The sequence below is a fragment of the Trichomycterus rosablanca genome, chromosome 14, assembly GCF_030014385.1.
Source record: "Trichomycterus rosablanca isolate fTriRos1 chromosome 14, fTriRos1.hap1, whole genome shotgun sequence".
Classification (NCBI taxonomy): Eukaryota; Metazoa; Chordata; class Actinopteri; order Siluriformes; family Trichomycteridae; genus Trichomycterus; species Trichomycterus rosablanca.
In genome coordinates this window covers 24524340-24542091 of record NC_086001.1, presented here as the reverse complement: position 1 = coordinate 24542091, position 17752 = coordinate 24524340, and the positions used below count along the sequence as shown (strand labels likewise).

The 17752-nt window shown below is 36.7% G+C and overlaps 2 protein-coding genes and 1 non-coding gene across 3 annotated transcripts in view; all 3 read left to right on the top strand.

The window, feature by feature from the left end:
• LOC134326237 (zinc finger protein 585A-like) overlaps positions 1-17752 on the top strand; it is a gene marked incomplete at its 3' end in the record, with an annotated part of 120426 nt that overhangs the window by 68661 nt on the left and 34013 nt on the right. The window lies entirely within an intron of this gene.
• LOC134325940 (stonustoxin subunit beta-like) lies at positions 54-2058 on the top strand (the record flags this gene model as incomplete). The annotated part of the gene is made up of 1 exon (XM_063008144.1): positions 54-2058. A coding segment is annotated over one exon (513 nt), but the record flags the coding sequence as incomplete, so codon positions are not given.
• On the top strand, positions 9567-9642 carry trnai-gau (transfer RNA isoleucine (anticodon GAU)). The gene has a single exon. It is a non-coding gene; the product is annotated as a tRNA-Ile (tRNA).

Below are 17752 nucleotides of genomic sequence, written 5' to 3'. Positions count from 1 at the left end.
TCTCTTCTATGTTAATTGGTTTATTTTGTGTTTCCTCTCCAGATGTTTGTCGGTTCACACTGGATCCAAACACAGTAAATAAAAACCTCCGTCTGTCTGAGGAGAACAAAGTGGTGACCTGCAGTAGAACATCACAGTCGTATCCTGATCATCCAGATAGATTTGATAATCACTCTCAGGTTGTGTGTAGAGAGAGTGTGAGTGGACGCTGTTACTGGGAGGTTGAGTTGAGTGGGGATTATGGGGTTTATATAGCAGTGTCATATAAAAGCATCAGCAGGAAGGGAGATGGTGATGAGTGTTGGTTTGGACGTAATGATCAGTCCTGGAGTTTAGACTGTTCTTCATCCAGATTTTCATTCAGGCACAATAACAAAGGGACTGAAATTCCCATAATGCCGAGTTCCTCTAGAATAGGAGTGTATGTGGATTATGAAGCAGGAACTCTGACCTTCTACAGCGTCTCTGATACAATGAAGCTCCTCCACAGAGTTCAGACCACGTTCACTCAGCTCCTCTACCCGGGGTTTTTTCTTTATTCAGGATCAGTGAAACTGTCAGATTGAACAAATTAAATGTAACATTTACATGAAAGTGTAACATTAAACTGTTTGAGTGATTTTAGAATCTGTGAGGCAGTGATACATTTATGAAGATTTTCTTTTTCAATTTATTAATCACTATTTATTCAGTGCTGTGAAAAAGTATTTACCCCCTTTCCTGATTTCTTCTTTTCTTGAATATTTATCATCTAAATGGATTCAAATATTAAAACTAAATTAAATAAAAGACAAGCTGAATATTTAAAAACATAAAAGAGAAAATGTGTGTACATTACAAAATGGTAAATGTGATCATTTTCACCTCAAACTTCTTTCTTCTCAAGTCTATTACACTCCCCAAATCAGAAAAAGTTGAGACAGTATGAAAAATGCAAATAAAATAATGCAAATACTATTAAAAAGAATAAAAAATACATTAATAATAATAATAATAAAGTCACAAATCTGTACCTATTGAACAAGATGTAATGTATTTCTAGCACCACTAGATGAGGATGATGATCTCCACATGATTATAAACTCCACTTTAAAAGTCAGTTAAACAGTAAAGATTGTAATTTGGCTTTTTTAAGTTTAGCTAATAATAAATTCAGAACAAGGAGACCTTTGATTTTCAAAGGCAGTTAAACAAAGTTACTTGCTGATATCGGTGGTAATATTTTGTAATATTTATTTGTTCTTTCCTATGTACCAGAAAAGTCGTCTTTGCTGCCTGCAACACCTTACAAATCACATTTTTTCTTGCTGATGTGATGTTGTATTGAAACCAAAATAAATTAATAAATAAATAAATTACAGCTTGTTGCTTGGGTACAGATTTGTGACATTCTTATTATTATTGCTATTATTATTATTATTATTTTATTTTTTTAATTATTAAATGTTCCTGTTGGGTTTGTTGTTATTTTTTTGAAAACTGTTCATGTTTTGAAGTGTAAAACCATAAACAGCACCATCTATAAATAAATGAATCTTGTGCTTCCACTTGAGATTTTTGTTTACGTGAACAATGTCTGAAATTTGACGAGCTTGATTAGTTTGTAATATGTGTTAAGATGATGAATGAACATAAATGTTAATTACTTATTTGGTTATTTTAGTTTCAATACAATGTAAACTTTCAAGATAAAGAAAGCAAAAATAAAAATGTCCCAAGTGTTTTTGTAACGTGTTGTAGACCTGATTTGTGACTGTTTTTGGTATACAGGAAAGAAAAGGCCGAATGCATGTGAAAATGTTTTAAGGTTGTTGTGTTGTGCAGTTTAACCATTGTGTTATTACAACAACCCAAATGTGAGGTTCTTTCTTTACAATGGATCAACTATGTAACTTTACTGCAGCTTGTATTTAAATAAAAGGTTTACATTGCTGTCTTCAGGATTTCCTCTATAGTGATATTTCATGTTAATAGCTGTTCTGATCTAAAAGATGCTGCTGCCTTTGACCTGTAAAACTGAGAAGTGATTTGTGAGATAATTAAAATAAGTGAAATGTTTATTTTGTACTTTGGTTTTATATTATTTGTGCAAACATTTGTTTATTACAACTTTAAACCTGTAATTAAAGATAAAGATTTTAAATGTGTCTTTATTTGCTTTAACTAAGCTAAAGTTTTTAACAGGGACAGAAATGACAGTTTGTGTAGCAGGGCTGGAAACGCCTCACTATTGAAGTGGAAGGTAAACCCACACTCCTGCAAGAATGGAAATAGTAAGTAAGTAAAATGTTTTTATAAAGCTATAAAACTACTTCTACTGACCAAAGTACACAGAGCTCACACTTGTCAGAGACAACGTTTGAAGCCCAGGTCAATCGGACCTGCTAGTTAGAGAAAGCTCACTCGTTCGTTAGTTTAAGTCCAAAAGTGTACGTACGGAGATCAAACCCACGACCTTGGCGTTATTAGCACCACGCTCTAACCAACTGATGTCAAAGTGCAGTGCATATACCCACATACCCGATTCTACACTGACAGCCCTTCAGTTCTGTCCAAATTGGAAGAATGTTCTTTTGGTTTGCGTAGATGTTAAACAAAGCTACTCACCCAACGTGGGGCTCGAACCCATGACCCTGAGATTAAGCGTCTCATGCTCTACTGACTGAGCTAGCCGGGCTTAAGCAGCAGGTCAGAACAGAGAGCTCATCGATCAGACCATCAGAGTGATGTAGGTTTAATTCACTAACATCACGACCAGATTAAGAACTAATTCACAGTTTACAAACAAACACAAATTCAGAATAAGTAACAGAAACAGACACAGACTTACTGTCACTTTTAAACTACTACACAATTACTGAACCCGCTCCATTATGCTTTAAACCTCAGTGTATATTATCTAGAAACAGATGCTCTTCATATAGAAATATGCTTTACATTTGCTTGATGGTAATAACTCTTAGTGAAGTCTTAATGAACAGTTAAAACATCAATTCAGGTTGTTTTTAGTTCAACTGGAAAAAAAAAATTAACAGTAGCTCAACTTCCTAAAACCCAGAATCTACACGTACAAATCCTAGGACCTGAGTCGTATCTGCTCCAGTCAGTGGTTGGCGGCATTAAGCTCAGTCAAGAACTTTAAGAAATATATAGTTTAAACAGAACACACATAAGAACCCACAAAACCTCTTAGATGTGTATTAAGAAAGTCTGAACATAAGAAATGACTAGACAGTGATGTCTGAAGTAGGACTGAGATCTCGGATCATTAAAATAACATGAAACTGCTGCATTTCTGGTGCAATAACAACCAAATTCAGTTTAGGAGCCGCTCATTTCTGCAGATCTTCACTGTAGTGATGGGTCGGTCGCGAACGATCCGGCTCTAAGAGTCGGCTCTTTAAAGTGAACGACGGGATCCGGCTCCTGATTGGGAGCCGATTAGTTTTTTCCCATTTTTTTTTCTGTCAAAACCGCACGTGATTGGTCAAGATCCATGGTGGCGTTTGTGTTTACATGTGATGGCACATAGACTGTGTATCTGTCCCCTCAGAGAGAATCTTTTTAACAGGGCAGATCATAACAGAAAGGAGAAACAGGATCAACCCATCAAAGATGAGCTCCTTGGTTTTTCTGAATGCTAATCTTCACTAAATACTTACAAATAATACTGTCACCTGGATTTTCTTTTTGTTTTGCACATTTTCATTTATATTTTGTTGAGTGTGAGTGATGCTTCGTTGATGTTATGCTGTTTCATTCTAGATGCTTCTTTATTTTGTTTTGTTTATTAGGATTTTAACGTCACGTTTTACACTTTGGTTACATTCATGACAGGAACATTCACCTCACTTGCATGTCTTTGGACTGTGGGAGGAAACCGGAGCACCCGGAGGAAACCCACATGGACATGGGAAAGACATGCAAACTCCACACAGAAAGGACCCGGACCACCCCACCTGGGGATCGAACCCAGGACCTTCCTGCTGTGAGGTGACAGTGCCAACCACTTAGCCACCGTGCCGTCCCGCTCTAGATGCAAATGTACAATTAATATACACAATCAGATCTTTTTGTCTAATTGAGATGGGTCTTTGTTTTTGTATTTTATAATTTATTGTTGGAGCACTCTGTTCCATGTTGAGTATATAAATAAAGCAATTTAAATAATAAACATTTAATACAATGTTTTTTTTTTTTACATTAGTAATTCATTTTACATGTAATTTGGTAATAAATTAATTTAAGCAACAAAAAAATCTAAGGAGCCACTTGGGAGCCGAAAGAGCCGGCTCTCTAAAAGGAGCCGAAATTCCCATCACTACTTCACTGAAAGTGTGCAGACTCTCAAATGTTTTTTATGCTGCCATGCAGCTGGTTGAATGTAGTTAGTGTAGAATTATGTACAAAGATTTTAAAAACAAAAACTTAATGGATTAGCTCAATTGGTTAGAGCAGGGGTGCACAACTTCTTTATACCAAGGGCCGATTTCACATAAACACCTAAACCAGAGGGCCACACATTTCATTTTTACAGATCTGTCCACATGAATTTGTAATACAGTTAGGGCTGGGTGATATTGAAAAAAAAAAATCGAGTATTTTCAAGTGTATTATCGAGTCTCGATTGCAATTTCTTTTTTGTTTTTGTATAATGCAATTGAAAAATTTTTATTTAAAAGACGGCAGAAATGCAAAAATAGTAACAGCACCACCTATAATTATCCTTTCAAGGAAATCAAACTTTATAACAATATAACAATAATTAACAATAATTTGAACAAAATAGACATCTTAATTAGCTATATCCTTTATATAAAAAACTCACAAACAACTCACTTTAAATAATGTGCAGCATAAGAAAAGTGCAAAACCACAAACAGTTCTTTACATACACAGTATCTACACTGGGGGACATCAAGTAAACACTCAGCTCAGCTTTGATTTTGTCCTCTTGTGATTGGGGAGTGGATGGAGGGGGCACGTTCCACGTCTAACCATATGGACTACAATTTCCATGAGCCCCTGGACTGTCACGTGACTATAACATGTCCCCGGTCAGCCAATCCTGATCGCGCTCACCGTCTCCGGAGTTTTGATTCAGTTCAGCTGTGTTCGGTTCCATGAATCTTATTTAAACTCTTCTGTTTGAGTCTCGTTGTGAAGTTTTGCCGATCGTGTTTGTGTCCTTATTTCTAAATCTAACCATTACCCTGTATAATCCTTGCTGTCTTCCGTTTCCTGCCTGTCTGTTTATCCTCTGGTTTTGGATTTTGTACACTGTTTTTGCCCTTTTGATATTAAACTTTCCCTGATTTATATTCCGCGAGCGTCTGGTCAGTTTCTGCTTCATGACATGTTGGTATTTTAATTAAAATATAAAGTATGTAAACAATCGCGATTGTCACATTTCTAACATCATGTGAAAACGTTCATTCGAATTAATCATGAAAATCGCCCAGCAGTAAATACAGTTATATCAAATCAGGTAGTTAGAAGAAATGTGTTGGTCAGTGGGAGATACTGCAGCATCTTTCTGACACCAGCTGATTAATGTGGTCGCAAGCACAGCAGACATGAGAAAATACCTGTATGTCCATTCAGGGTTAAATTTCCTCTGCTCGAGATCCACTTTACTTTTTTTACTCGTACTTGGTTTGGACAAACACATGGTACCGCTGAGGTAACTTGTATTTACATCATTTACTTTTCAGTCACAATTTCATGGAATTACCCGGTGAATTTAAAGTGACAGCATCATTTATTTAAAAATGCATCAGCACTTTATTTGGCGGGCCGGATCGAGAGTTTTGCCAGGCCGGATCTGGCCCGCGGGCCGTATGTTGTGCACCCCTGCTTTAGACTGTTGTAATGGGCTGTTGTTATTGTTATAAACTGAAGCTACTGTGGCACCAGGCAGCAAAAAGTTATTTTGAATTCCTACAGTAAAATTATCTCAAAACCACAAGATTAGTACCAGAGTAAGTGTTTTTCATGGATGTCGGGGTGGCACCTGATAACAATTTGTTTTGTTTATTTTATTGCTTTTCAAAAAGTGGTATTAACAACCGAACAGACACTTCACATGAGTTTGAGATCCGACCACATCAAATTCCTCCAGTAAAAATGTCTGAAATGTATTTCATTAATAACAGAGTCGATGCTCTTCTTGAACTGAGTGGATTTTGTGCATCAGAACGCGGTAAATAATGTTTATTAAACTGTAAACAGCAGTTTTACCCTCTTTAACGCTTTGGGTACCGTAATACATGGTTTAGAGGTACAGTAACATGTTTAGTGTAGATGGTGCAGTGATAATTAAGTACACAATTAAGGACACTCGCTTACACTTTTCACCTGACTGTGACTATAAAACTCTACAGTTCAACTGTAAACAAAGTTCAACTGTAAACAATGTACAACTATAAACAAAGTTCAACTGTAAACAAAATTCAACTGTAAACAAAGTTCAACTGTAAACAAAGTTCAACTGTAAACAACGTACAACTGTAAACAAAGTTCAACTGTAAACAAAGTTCAACTATAAACAAAGTTCAACTATAAACACAGTTCAACTATAAACAAAGTTCAACTATAAACAAAGTTCACCTGTAAACAGAGTTCAACTGTAAACAAAGTTCAACTATAAACAAAGTTCAACTGTAAACAACGTACAACTATAAACAAAGTTCAACTGTAAACAAAGTTCAACTATAAACAAAATTCAACTATAAACAAAATTCAACTGTAAACAAAGTTCAACTATAAACAAAGTTCAACTGTAAACAACGTACAACTATAAACAAAGTTCAACTGTAAACAAAGTTCAACTATAAACAAAATTCAACTATAAACAAAATTTAACTATAAACAAAGTTCAACTGTAAACAAAATTCAACTATAAACAAAATTCAACTATAAACAAAGTTCACCTGTAAACAAAGTTCAACTATAAACAAAGTTCAACTATAAACAAAGTTCAGCTATAAACAAAGTTCAACTGTAAACAAAGTTCAACTATAAACAAAGTTCAACTATAAACAAAGTTCACCTGTAAACAAAGTTCAACTACATGACCTTGGTGTTATTAGCACCACGCTCTAACCAACTGAGCTAACCGGCCAGTTCATCTATTCTCTCTTTAGATCTTTGTACATAATTCTACACTAACCCCCATTCAACCAGCTGCATGGCAGCACAAAAACCATTTGAGATTCTTCACACTTACAAGGAAGATCTGTAAAAATAAGCGGCTTCTAAACTGAATTTGGTTGTTATTGCACCAGAAATGCAGCAGTTTCATGTTATTTTAATGATCAGAGATCTCAGTCCTGCTTCTCTGTCTAGTCATTTCTTATGGTCAGACTTTCTTAATACACATCTAAGAGGTTTTGTGGGTTCTTATATGTGTAAACTATCTAAACTATATATTTCGTAAAGTTCTTGACTGAGCTTAATGCCACCAACCAGCGACTGGAGCAGATACGACTCAGGTCCTGCACACAGTAAGTAGTGCTGATACACAGTACCAGCCTGCACACCAGAGGAGCTCCAAACATCAAGTTTTCACTCATTAAATAATGTATTTTGTGAACTTTGTGGAATGAATGTAGGATTTGTACGTGTAGATTCTGGGGTTTAGGAAGTTTAGCTACTGTTAATATTTTTTCTCAGTTGAACTAAAAACCTGAATTGATGTTTTAATTGTTCATTAAGACTTCACTAAGAGTTATTACCATCAAGCAAATGTAAAGCATATTTCTATATGAAGAGAATCTGTTTCCAGATAATATACACTGAGGTGTAAAGCATAATGGAGCGGGTTCAGTAATTGTGTAGTAGTTTAAAAGCAAGAGATGATGTAAACAAGCTGCTTCTTATAGACGTCCGTCGTTCAGCCTTTCACTCCGCTGTGTGTCGTCTTTTACTTTCTCTGTTCTACACGCAGCTTTTCAAATAAAAGATCCTGAAACAGTGACAAAACACACAGAGAACCAAACACACCGCTCAGCTGCTGCTGCTGATCCTCTTTCACCTGCATTTAGTACAAAACACCACAACAAATCATCTGTATTCAACCTTTTCTTAACCATGTACCAGAAAAGTCGCTCACTGCTGCCTACAAAACCACACAAAACACTTTATACAGAAGAACCTTTAACTCTCTCTTACTTTTATTTTATTTTTATAAATAAATAAATAAGTAATTAACAGCTTAAAAAGCAAGTGTTTAAGTTCATTCATCATCTTAACACAGATTACAAACTAATCAAGCTCGTCCAATTTCAGACATTGTTCACGTAAACAAAAATCTCAGGTGTATAATGTTAATTTTAAGTAGTGCCCTAAGTAGGGAGTAGGCGTCATTTGAGACGAGGCCGATAGTCTCTACTCAAACTGCAGACTAAACGAACTGATAAACTATCTGATGAAGTAAAAGCTCTAAACCTTTTCTGTATTTTGGCTCCACTGTTCTTCATGTTTCATGTTTACAGTTTCTCCATTTTACACTAATTACTAAACTTGTGTTTTTACTTTCCCGGTCTTTTCTGTGGTATTTGTGTGATTGGCTGATAGTCCTGCACTGAGGATACTGTGGGTCACTGCCAGTGTTGCCAACTTCTCAGTAAGGAAAGTAGCTATTGGCTGGCTATAATTATAAACTATAGGTAGCACATCTCAATAGATCCATTGATCTGTATCTCAGCCATATAGTAAAAATGTAGTATGTTTACATGTATCTCAGGCATGTAGTAAATAATATTCTAAACCTCTATGAGGAATATCTTCTAAGGTTTTACCTCCGTGATTAATCATACCATTTTGGATAAGATCCCAGTGAGAAAACTATAGATCACACAGATCTTATCTATAGCTACAAAAACATGGAGCGAGGAACAAATAATTAGAACTGAACTGACAAGGGAAAAGCAACAACATTGTTTTACATATACAAACAGCTAAGTACAAGATAACGTAATAAATGCTCAACATGTTTACTCAGTAATGAACTTTATTAGACACAACCTTTACATATGTACTTACTTGCTATGTGTTAATGTAAGGTTAACACATAGCATTAGATAAACAACTGTTATTCAACTGTATGCAATCACATAGCTAATCTGAGCACCTTGCATAGATCTGAAATAGAATACAAAATAAGTCACATAATAATGGCATTACATACACTTAAACTTTATACTTTTAAAGGAATTAAAACTAAAACCACACATTACTAACCGCTAACAGAAATAAATTAGGCAAAGGTAGCACAGAATTATAGGCGTTCCAATTAAAAACAGATGTGCACATGCTCGGTAGGACAAATTGATGGTATTGGGTAAAATAAATCAACAAAACAACAGCATCACCCGCTGCTCGGTGAGGACAGTAACTGCAGAACGATATGTGCTTTTACCTCAAAGTCTCCAAAAGTCTCCAATAACACCATAAAAAGTCACTAGAGGGTCTGAAAACTCGCTAAATATAGCACAAATATCCACCTGATAAGTCACCGAAGACCGTAGAATTATGTACAAAGATCTAAATTGAAAAGCTGAACTGGCCGGTTAGCTCAGTTGGTCAGAGCGTGGTGCTGATAACGCCATGGTTGCGGGTTCAATCCCCTTATGGGTATCATTACCCTCTTTAATGATTAAAGGTAGCATATTTGAGAGTCAGGTGAGCATGTGCTGTGTATCAGGACTTTCTAACCTGAGTAATTTAATCACTGAAAGTAAGAATACCACCCTGTTCTTCTGCCATCTTTAATTCTGGCTTTATTTCACCTAATGAACGTGGCATGACCTTTATAAATGCTTACAATCAATTTTGTCAATGGCAAAAATAAATAAGTAAATAAAAAGAGAACTGCTGTGTAATTTGGTGAATTCTTGCTCTGCACATGGCAGAAGACTAAAAGAAATTTAGACGGTGTAGAATAAAGGTATTAGGAAAGTATGAGGTTTAAAGCATCAGCTTTTAATTATTCTTAAAAGAAAAATACATGAACCTCAGTCATCTCACTTGAAGATCTGTTTTGCTCAACAACAGTAAAGCTCTCCATCGTTTCTGTCTGGCAGGTCCATAACTGAAGGGCTGTCAGTGTAGAATCGGGTATGTGGGTATATGCCCTGCTACACAAACTGTCATTTTTTTCCCTGTTAAAAACTTTAGCTTAGTTAAAGCAAATAAAGATACATTTAAAATGTTCATCTTTTATTACAGGTTTAAAGTTGCATAAAACAAATGTTTGTACAAATAATATGAAACCAAAGTACAAAATAAACATTTCACTCATTTTAATTATCTCACCAATCACTTCTCAGTTTTAAAGGTCAAAGGCAGCAGCATCTTTTAGATCAGAACAGCTATTAACAATAAATATCACTAAAGAGGAAATCCTGAAGACAGCAATGTAAACCTTTCATTTAAATACAAGCTGCAGTAAAGTTACATAGTTGACCCATGGTAAAAAAGAATCTCACAACTTACAGTGAATACGCTGATGTACTTTAAGGGCACTACTTTGAGTAAAACTCTTTCCACACTCTGTGCAGTGATATGGTTTCTCTCCTGTGTGAATACGCTGGTGGTTTTGAAGGGTACCCTGTTGAGCAAAACTCTTTCCACACTCAGAGCAGTGATACGGTTTCTCTCCTGTGTGAATACGTTGGTGTTTTTTTAGGTTAACATGTTGAGCAAAACTCTTTCCACACTCTGAGCAGTGATATGGCTTCTCTCCAGTGTGAACACGCTGGTGTACTTTAAGGTCACCACTTTGAGTAAAACTCTTTCCACACTCTGAGCAGTAATACGGCTTCTCTCCTGTGTGAATACGCTGGTGTTGTTGGAGTGTACTCCGTTGAGTAAAACTTTTTCCACACTCTAAGCAGTGATATGGCTTCTCTCCTGTGTGAACACGCTGGTGTACTTTAAGGTCACTGCTTTGAGTAAAACTCTTTTCACACTCTGAACACTGAAATGGCTTCTCTCCTGTGTGAATGCGCTGGTGTTTTTGGAGCGTACTCCGACAAGAAAAACTGTTTCCACACCCTGAGCAGTGATATGGCTTCTCTCCTGTGTGAATACGCTGGTGTAGTTTGAGATTACTCTGCACAGTAAAATTATTTCCACAATCTAAGCAGTAATATGGTTTCTCTCCTGTGTGAATGTGCTGGTGTTGTTTGAGATGACTCTGCATAGTAAAAATATTTCCACACTCTGAGCAGTGATATGGCTTCTCTCCTGTATGAATGCGCTGGTGTCCTTGGAGATGACTCTGCGTAGTAAAACTCTTCCCACACTCTGAGCAGTGATATGGCTTCTCTCCTGTATGAATGCGCTGGTGTCGTTGGAGATTACCCTGCGTAGTAAAACTCTTCCCACACTCTGAGCAGTGACATGGCTTCTCTCCTGTGTGAATGCGCTGGTGTTGTTGGAGATTACTCTGCTTAGTAAAACTCTTCCCACACTGAGCAGTGATGAAAGTTCTTCATGTTTATGCTTTGATAAGACTGTAGAAACTGTTTCCTTGGAAAGCAACAGAAACAAAGAAACAAGTCGATTCATTAGAATTACTTTTACTACATTAATACCACAATAATATTAAACTCATCACCTAGTAATAAAAACATTAAATTCACTTCACGTCTAAGTGAGAATCTGAATTCAAAGAACATCAGGATGAAATACTTATAAATACTGCAGATAATAATAACTAAATAACTATAAATAACTTGATATAAATAAAGATATAAGAGATCTGACTTTCTCAACATCAGTCCTGCACCAAGCAAATCTAATCCAGTTCATGACAGGACTAATAATTAGCTCACAAGTGTAAATCTTTGGTGTGCTGGGAGTAAAAAAGGCTTCATAAATCACCACAACTATGAGCATAAAGCTATTTTAAACAGTCTGAATATATTAACCTGATAATATTAAATAACAAAATAAAATAAAAAGAACAACAAATGCAACATAAATGTAAAAGAAACAAACAAGAAAACCCTTTACCTTCCTGTTAGAATCCTGGCAGCCACTTTAACAAAGCTGGTGTCTCCAGCAGGTCGTTTCTAATGAAGAACGTGCAGAAGATCCTTCTTACCAAGTGACTCAGCTACAAGTCTAGAGTTTAGTCCTTAAATAGAGCTGAGGACAAAGACCCAAGACGAGTTCAAAACGAAAAGTCATTTACATTTAATCCTAAACACAAACAAGGAATTGAAAGGCTATTCTGTAAAGTGAAATGACATGAACTTAGATAAAGCTTTTATGATAAGAATCTAAGTCATGTAAAATGCTGTATGTATATATGTGTGAATTAGTTTCTACTGTATATGAGGAACAATAAGAAAACTAGAAGAGGAAACACCCACCTATAGATTTATCTGTATTTATGGTGTAGAAATATGTGAACTGTTGGATTTACTGAAGCACTTTCTACATTCTGAGCAGTGATACGAGCTCACTGAGGAAACATAAAGATTAATAAAGTGAAGGAAACAAAACCTGAAAATAAGAGCTTTACCTTCCGTTCAAATCCTGTTCAAACTGCTGAGAATGAGAGCAGTTCATAACTACAGGAACACAGACTGTACTTGTACTTGGTCTGTTTACCTCCAGCAGCAACTGGAACCAACACCAAACAATTCAACTCTACCCAGGGATGCCAAGTCCAGCACAAATATCCAGCTCAAAGTCTGTCTAAACCCGCCGTTCACATGCTAAAACTAGCAAACCTTGTTCATAGGTATGTGAGCATAAATCCTCATTAAAAACATTTTGTACGGTTTGTAATGAAAGCTTTTAGACAGCCATTACACATTTTGAAAGTAGCTTATGTGGCCCCTTGGAAAATTTAATTGCCCACCCCTGATTTAAACCCTATTTTTATGGTACCCTTAAACTTTATAATAAAGGCCTTTTAAACGGTCACATTTCTAGAATGTATTTTTAACCTACATGTTGTGTACTATCATTATGAAGTGGAATTGTTCTGTGGAAACAAGAGAATTCCTTTTAATAACAATAACAATAACAATTCATGTAATCAAGATTATTCTATTTAATAACAATCTCAATTAAAATGGAAATGAGCTTAGATTATGTTTTAGTTGACTTTAAATTGAAAGTAAAATCATAATGTCCAGTTATTACCAAACCTTTTATTTTAAAACCTGAAATTCTATCCTAAATAGTTCCGCCAGATGCTTTTACCATAATGTTTAGTATACACACATCTTCACAAACAACGTGGGGGCTGATTTTATTGAGCATTTTGAAGTGGAGGCTTGACCACAGTAGTAAATCAAACAGTTCACAGACACACAAGTGCACAGTAAATATTTCTACACCATAAATACAGATAAATCTATAGGTGGGTGTTTCCTCTTCTAGTTTTCTTATTGTTCCTCATATACAGTAGAAACTAATTCACACAAATATACATACAGCATTTTACATGACTTAGATTCTTATCATAAAAGCTTTATCTAAGTTCATGTCATTTCACTTTACAGAATAGCCTTTCAATTCCTTGTTTGTGTTTAGGATTAAATGTAAATAACTTTTCTGCTGAGATAAATAGGTGTAGTTTGACTTCACCCATCATGCTTTGTGGCTCCATCTAGTTCATTTGCACACGTTCCATAGATAATGAGCTAGTACTTCACAAAAGAAGGTGTGAATAGTTGTCTGATGATTGACCAATGCAGAGTTTTTAACTCGTCTTGGGTCTTTGTCCTCAGCTTTATTTAACACTAGCTTGACTGAAAATCTGAGATCCTCAGGACATAACCCCTCCTTCTACATAACCATTAGAGCACTATCAGTCCTCTTTTGTCATGCATATGCTTGTAGATAACACACTATTCAACCCACCCCCAACTAATCTATGATTCTGTCTCTTGCTAGCCAGCATGGTCAAACAAAAGTTTGTGCCACAGTTTTCAAATAGTATTCATACATACATACATACAGGGGTTGGACAATGAAACTGAAACACCTGTCATTTTAGTGTGGGAGGTTTCATGGCTAAATTGGACCAGTCTGGTGGCCAATCTTCATTAATTGCACATTGCACCAGTAAGAGCAGAGTGTGAAGGTTCAATTAGCAGGGTAAGAGCACAGTTTTGCTCAAAATATTGCAATGCACACAACATTATGGGTGACATACCAGAGTTCAAAAGAGGACAAATTGTTGGTGCACGTCTTGCTGGCGCATCTGTGACCAAGACAGCAAGTCTTTGTGATGTATCAAGAGCCACGGTATCCAGGGTAATGTCAGCATACCACCAAGAAGGACAAACCACATCCAACAGGATTAACTGTGGACGCAAGAGGAAGCTGTCCGAAAGGGATGTTCGGGTGCTAACCCGGATTGTATCCAAAAAACATAAAACCACGGCTGCCCAAATCACGGCAGAATTAAATGTGCACCTCAACTCTCCTGTTTCCACCAGAACTGTCCGTCGGGAGCTCCACAGGGTCAATATACACGGCCGGGCTGCTATAGCCAAACCTTTGGTCACTCGTGCCAATGCCAAACGTCATTTTCAATGGTGCAAGGAGCGCAAATCTTGGGCTGTGGACAATGTGAAACATGTATTGTTCTCTGATGAGTCCACCTTTACTGTTTTCCCCACATCCGGGAGAGTTACGGTGTGGAGAAGCCCCAAAGAAGCGTACCACCCAGACTGTTGCATGCCCAGAGTGAAGCATGGGGGTGGATCAGTGATGGTTTGGGCTGCCATATCATGGCATTCCCTTGGCCCAACATTGCTCCCCAAACATTCTGCAAACCCCTCCTTTTTCTGCCAATAAGAAATCAAGAGCTATTCTGTTTTGCCAAGCCATTAGACTAGTCTTATCAAGTTGCTCATGTATGCCACTTACAGCATCTCTGGTGTAATTTACAAATCGCTGTTAATTATAATAAATATAGTTCATCCAGTCCACATTTTTGTTAATTGTAGACCACCAGAAAAACAAACTATCAAAGCTGGCCGCAATTTGGTCTCTTGTCTTAAACTCATCAGGGACCCCCCTGGATTAATTCAAATAGGTTTATTGCGCATTATTTATTGCAATAGGACACATCTCATCTACAGTCAACCTACAGTCCATCAGAGAATGAGCAATGAGACAAAGAAAAGTCACACTACTTATACCCACTTCAGGGTGTTGGCCGAAGCCTTAGTCGTTACCTTATATGCCAATATCTAGAACATTCTATCTCCGGGCAGATTTCAAAGCTAACTCAAATTGTTATTCATAAAAAGTTAAAACAGAAGAAACTCTTTACATTGTCAAAAACAGGAACTACTGTCTAGTTTCAAAAGCAGAACTTGTCTCATTAGCAGAGCTAGTCTCCAAAAATAACAGAACTTACAGACATACAAAATAATAATAATTTTTTTTTTTTTTTTTAAATAGAATTTCAGATGGGCTCAATTTTGCTTTGGTCCTGACCCGTGTTTTCATATACACAGAACTAAAGGAACCGCTTTTACCCATCCAAGACCTGTTTCCTCACAACATTTCGGCAATTTGTTTTTCAGGGTACCATTTTCACGCTCAACTGCACCTCCACTGGAGGGATGGTATACACAGTGTTGTTTTAGGTCAAATCCCATATACTCTGACAGGGATTGAAGTGCTTTGTTTATGAATGGTGTTCCATTGTCGGACCCTATTCGTTCAGGAATACCCCACTTTTGATTTTACTCATTAAGGCCTAAGCTACGGCTCCTGCGTCTTGTATTTGGGAAGTCCATGACCTACATTATTTGTGGCGCAGATGACTCATTGTTCACAAAATTTTGTGCAAAAATTGTAAACCCTATTGTGAACCAATGTGATGTTATGAAGGATTGCATCCACCCTCCCCCCTTTTGACACATGGTCTTTGCCGTTGGTCAATCTAGCAAAGTGTGTGAAGGAAGGCAAAATATATATTTTTTTTTTTTTAGGCCCATACCAAATGCTGTCAGAAACATAGCATCCCGCTAACTTCCAAGTTTCATGGTCCTTGTCAGAAGAAGATAACTGAATGGTAGACAAACTCATATTTTAGCAGATTAGCTTGTCTGTGCCTGGCTGCTCTTTCAATGTCAGTGTGTATCTGGTGTTAGTGTGCAAAATCATGAAGTGAAACTGCACTGGCCAACTTTACAGCTACGTCTTTGGTCTTGTTGCCTGTAGAAATTAGGTCAAATAAAAAGAATGTGTGCAGCACATTTAGTAACAGAAACTCATTTAGGTACCAGAACAGTATCCATTAGCTCAGAAATAAGGCCATGGTGGTTAATTGGCTTCTCATTGGACGTCAGAAAACCTATATGTTTCCAAAGATTACCAAAATCATGGAGTACACCGACTGTCAGTGTAAATGTTAACTAATTTACCTTTCACTAGTTTACACGCCTCAGTCAGAGCAATTAGCTCAGCCGCTTTGGCCGAAAGTTGATTTGTCAATAAGTAGAATTTCAGGGTTCAGTGTGAATCTACCACTGCATAACCCACCATATTACGGCCTGTGTCTGAACACCTGGAGGCTGATCCGTCCACGAACAACTCCAAGTCTGGATTTGAAATAGGTTTGCCTATGGGAGCAAACTTGGTTAACATCAGCACAGCAATCATGCGGGCCCCCATCCCCACACAGCTTCTTCTTCTGTATGAAGATTAATCAACAAACAGCTCCATATCTGGATTTTGTAGTTTCCTGTACATCTGGTCTAGGAAAGCAAACTTCATTAACAACATTAAAACAAGCATTTGTTTCACCTTCATTTTCTGTGGAAAGAATGTTATTAGGATTAAATACTTTATATATTTTCATTTTGATGTTAGGCATTTTAAGTAATACATTGTTAAACCTCAGCCATCTGGCTGCCGTCATGTTATCAGTTTTTTTTTTTTTTTTTTTCAGCAATTAAGAAACATAGTTTGGTACCAACAAGGTCAAATTTCTGTTAACTTACGTAAGTCTATTGAATCATTTACCACTTTTTTATTCAGCTGGCACAACTGTCAAACACATTCAGGGCCTGCTACTATAAGCTCTAATTTAGCAAAAATAGAATTTATTGGTCTTAGTTTATCTCTAAGACTCTGAAGTAATACTGACGTCATATATCCTCCTTATTCATTCACTGTCTGAGAGAATGGTCTGTTTGGATCCAGGATTTTTCCCATTGTTGTTGTTGTTGTCTTCAGAGCTCTTTTCGTTGTTTTAAAGGCCTTGTCCGCTTCAATGTTCCAGCTAAGTGCACTGTGGGCCTGTAGACCCTTCCCATCAGCAATTTCGCTTAAGGGAGCCTCGAGGACTTCATACTTAGGGATGAAAGTTCTGCAATAAAATCAAATACCTTAGAAAGACATAAGTTGCCTTTTTGTGATTAACTTGGGATTTTTTTCCCAAATGGCTTCTATTCTGCCATTTTCTAATCTTTTACCTTTAACAGAGATCAATTAACCTAGGAATTTAACTTCTTCATGTTTTATTAACTGTAATTTTAAAAGGCTGCTTTTTATCTTTGTTAGGGGACATAATAGTTTCACTGTGTCATTTTCACATTGCTCATTCACTGGAGCTGCCAACAAACAATCATTCACTGTTGACCTTTTTGGGCACAACCAATCATGTCCTTTTTACATAGTTGTACACAACTCAACTGTCCTCTCCTCATGAGAGATATAGATCAACCTAATACAGAAATCAGACATTTCGCTTATTCTCAAT